The 4184-nt window shown below is 45.0% G+C and overlaps 1 protein-coding gene across 2 annotated transcripts; it reads left to right on the top strand.

Moving 5' to 3' along the window:
• Positions 1 to 2143: 2143 nt before the first annotated feature.
• Positions 2144 to 3967, top strand: sp8b (sp8 transcription factor b). 2 transcript variants are annotated; one of them, XM_070912285.1, is made up of 2 exons: positions 2144 to 2164; positions 2630 to 3967. In XM_070912285.1, exons 1-2 carry the CDS (start codon positions 2144 to 2146, stop codon positions 3965 to 3967), a joined length of 1359 nt encoding a protein of 452 aa, XP_070768386.1. The 2 variants fall into 2 exon arrangements, with proteins under 2 accessions (XP_070768386.1, XP_070768387.1); XM_070912286.1 differs by lacking the exon at positions 2144 to 2164 and adding an exon at positions 2301 to 2432.
• The last annotated feature ends 217 nt before the right edge of the window (positions 3968 to 4184 follow it).

The raw sequence follows: 4184 nt of genomic DNA, 5'->3' as shown, positions 1-4184 counted from the left end.
GACGGTTTATATGATTTGCTCGTCTGACCGAAATAAAATAATGAATGAAAGCAGATCGATACAAGTTCTTTCTTATCTCCAACGCCAATAAGCCAAGTGAATGTGTCTTTGTGTTTTTTGCCCCGATTATCTAAAATCTGTCCTTGCTTTCTTAGAAATTCGTGGCTTATCGTGATTTCTCATTTTCCTTTAAAATAATTAGATGGACACTTTACGTGTTAGTTTGAGAACAAGACACATTTAAAGAATAGGTTAAAAATAGAGATATTTATTGATATATACCAAATTAATAAATGTCAGAAAATTGTTAAACGTGTCTCTAAATATTAGCAGTAAATAACACGTGCTGTAAGAATAAAAAATAAGATTTTCATGTGCAATGTTGCTGCATTTGTTTCGGAGTTTTTGTTTCTTTAACCGTGCAACATTACGAATAACTTGGCTGTTTTAGTTTTTTCACTCCTTCATTTTTTACATGCGAAGGTAGAGCAGTGTAAATTAATCCAAAAAGCTGTTGTCCAATCCTAGAAACACAAGAATTAATCAGATAGTCCATCTATCACGCTGTGTAATAAAGGAAGCGACATGGGTTAGGCAGATGATGTGATGAATAATCCCTGGTCGTTTTAATTAACTTTTCCCTGTCCTGTAATGACCAAGCTGGTCAACAGACCCGGTCAATAAGCATGTTAATATCAAACAAATAAAACTGCGGATGATTAAAAACCTCCTGCGTTATTAAATTTGAAATTCAAATGAAATTTATGCTTCCAGTGCACACTGCATGCTAATAGCGCCCACAGAGTCTCCCAGGGTTCAACACACGTTTTTTTTTTTTTTTTTGCCTACGACAAGTTCTTATTATGTAACAGGAGCTTCCTCTATAGATTTAACAAAATGTCAGTGGGCAAAGTGATGAACCTATTCAGTATAACCCGCTTATCATTTTATTTTCATCCTGACACAGAGTGCAATCACTTACTTTAATAAATAATCTCAGTTAAACTGCAGCGCAGACATTCTCAATTATAACCCATCTTCACTCATTTTAATTTCTTTTTTAAATGTTCTAATTTTGAGTCTGAAAATGTTCCAAAGTCAACTACATCGACCCCTCATCATCTTCTTCATCATCTGTTGTTTTCGACCAATAACAAAATGAATAATCCTCCACTGGAATGCACCATCTACCACTTTTAATCAAAACTGTTAAGATAATTGAACACAATTACAGTAATGTGAAAGTTTGAGACGGCGTAATATAAGTGCACGACCAGAACAATGCAGCCTCTGTGTCTTGTGTAATAGTTTGTGTATATTAACTCTTAAGAGGTTAAAACATGCGAAATCCCGCGGGGGGATTTATGCCAGAGCCAGAATGAGTTTCTAATATTAGGAAGATGCATTAAAAAAAACATGGGGAGGCTTTTATAAAATAAAACACCTGAGCAGTTTAAAAAGATCCTGCTCTGAAATTTGTAAATACACACACGTATGCGCAGGATGAAGTGGAGTTGACCCACTTAAAGTTTCACTCGCATTTATATTGGAGGGAAAAGAGTTTACATCAAACCTTTGGAGCTGAGGTCATCTAAGTAGTACAGTAAGACGCATTTAAGTCATTTGAACACGGAAAAGGAACTTTTATGGGAGTTTCAGTTTATTTACGGTGGCGGTTTTGCTCTTTGGTGGTGGAGATGTTGGTCATAGTTTACCAAGTTTTTTAAAATGTATTTATTTACCAGCAGCAGCAGGTCATCATCCCGCTTTCTTTGAATTTATGGAACGCGATGTTCTGTAAAATTTCAATAAGTGGCCCCTAATTCCTCCTTCCTAATTCACTCTCATTTAACTTTACCTTCCTTCCGCTGTCTTTTATTATGGAGGGGGCGGTGGGGGGTGGAGGAGGGTGGAGAGCTGTCTGAGGCGCTCTATTGATGACCTCACGGTAGTATGTGGCGGTGCGGCGGGACGGAGCCGCTGATTGGTCGCCCGTGTCACAGCGGCACTTCAAAGCCGGAGAGGAGCCTACAATTGTGGAAGAATGGGCGGAACACATCATTGTATTGCACACCTCTAAAAAAACAGTGCTCTGATTCATAAATATAAAAAGATCCTCTGAGGAGGGCAGTGTTTTTGTGTGATGGCAACTTCACTTCTAGGGGTGAGTCGAAAGGACTTTCTTACTGGTTTAATTAGTTCTTGTCATTGTCCGGCGGAGGGGGATTAAACTTACAGCAGCCGCAAAGTAGCAGCAAAGGCAGTGCGTCGGTTTTATTTTCAGCAAGCGGTTCGTGCGAGAAAGCTCTGTAGGCTGGATATAAAGTTTGTCCCGGTGCTCAAAACACGCATGTTTTCCTCGCTGTCCTGTTTGGCATGCATTTGTAAGAGCTGTGTGTCGCATTTCAGTTGTCTACTTTCTGTTCGTCCAGGTAGGAGGTGATAATCTACTGTAATGATTTGCAAACTTTCAAAAAAAATAACGTAAACCAAAAGCTCCATACTGGGAGAACACTTTACTAACTTACCCTTCTCTTTCAAGCTGAAATAGCCTGCTGCATACAAATGCAATGAACCTGTTAAACTTGTTCGGCTGACCAGTCACTCACAGCTTTTCTTGTCCTTTCAGGAGGAGCCGAGGTTAGGATCGACTCCTTTAGCCATGTTAGCTGCAACATGTAACAAGATAGGGAGTCCGAGCCCTTCACCGTCGGCAATTTCGGATAATTCCTCGTCCTTTGGAAAAGGCTTCCACCCGTGGAAAAGAGCCGCCGCGAGCAGCTGCAGCCTCGGATCCGGCCTGTCCGGCTTCGGGGTGTCCCGTAACGGATCCGGCATCTCGGACTCTTTCGGCACCAACAGCTCCCCCGGATCCAGTGCTTTTTCCCTCACGTCTGGCACCTCTTCTAGTTCACACTTTGGAAACGACTATTCTGTTTTCCAAGCCTCGGTTTCGAGCAGCTCTCAAGAACCCAGCCACCAGCCGGTTTTCATCTCGAAGGTGCACACCTCAGTGGACAGTTTGCAGGGCATCTATCCGAGGATGAGCGTTGCACATCCCTACGAGTCCTGGTTCAAGTCGTCTCATCCCGGTATCCCCACAGGAGAGGTTGGAACCACCGGAGCCTCTGCGTGGTGGGATGTGGGAGCGGGATGGATTGATGTTCAAAACCCTAATGGAGCAGCACTACAGACGTCCTTACATTCCGGTGGACTCCAGACCTCCTTGCACTCTCCTCTGGGCGGATATAATTCTGATTACTCGAGTTTAAGTCACTCTGCTTTCAGTACAAGTCCCTCTCCACACCTGTTGACAACCGGCCAGCACCTGATGGACGGTTTCAAGCCGGTGTTATCTTCTTATCCGGACACAACCCCCTCTCCATTAGCCGGGGCAGGGGGGACTATGCTCTCCGGGGGTCCACCTGCATCTTTAGCGGGGTCTCCGAGGTCATCTGCCCGGCGGTACTCGGGCAGAGCCACCTGCGACTGTCCAAACTGCCAGGAGGCGGAGAGACTGGGACCGGCGGGCGCCAGCCTCCGGAGGAAAGGTCTCCACAGCTGTCACATCCCCGGCTGTGGGAAGGTTTACGGGAAAACGTCGCACCTCAAGGCGCATTTGAGGTGGCACACCGGCGAGAGGCCGTTTGTGTGCAACTGGCTCTTTTGCGGGAAGAGGTTCACGCGCTCCGACGAGCTCCAGCGACATTTACGCACACACACCGGGGAGAAAAGATTCGCCTGTCCGGTGTGCAACAAGAGATTTATGCGTAGCGATCACCTGAGTAAACATGTAAAAACTCACAGCGCCGGAGGATCCGCCGGCTCTGGCTCCGGGGGCAGCGGAGGGAAGAGGGGGAGTGATACCGACAGCGAGCACAGCGCGCCGGGCAGCCCTCCGTGCCATTCCCCCGACCTGTTGCATCAACCTGAGTCCACCCAGGGAGTAGGCATGAACGGCCTCTAAAACTCCCCTCAGTGAAGTAAAAAAACAACAACTGTAAAACAACAAAGTGTTGTGATGGAATCGTCCGACAGGACACGAGAGTGGACATACTTTGGTGTGTGCGAAAAGTTTCATCATGAGTGTTGTCATTTATAGGCCTATACGTTTCTTTGACTGTGTTTAAGACTACTAATTGCATAAGTTCATAGCTGTACCATCAGAAACTCCTCATTAATAC

This window comes from Enoplosus armatus, chromosome 9 (assembly GCF_043641665.1).
Source record: "Enoplosus armatus isolate fEnoArm2 chromosome 9, fEnoArm2.hap1, whole genome shotgun sequence".
In the NCBI taxonomy this organism is placed as follows: Eukaryota; Metazoa; Chordata; class Actinopteri; order Centrarchiformes; family Enoplosidae; genus Enoplosus; species Enoplosus armatus.
Note: the sequence above shows the minus strand (reverse complement) of the source record. Positions and strands in the feature narration are given on the sequence as shown.

What these genes read in the sequence shown, in the direction of transcription:
- sp8b (XM_070912285.1), top strand. Translation starts at nt 2,144, where the DNA reads ATGGCAACTTCACTTCTAGGG. An exon ending in TGGCAACTTCACTTCTAGGG is followed by an intron (nt 2,165 to 2,629) that starts GTGAGTCGAAAG and finishes TTGTCCTTTCAG; the next exon opens with GAGGAGCCGAGGTTAGGATC.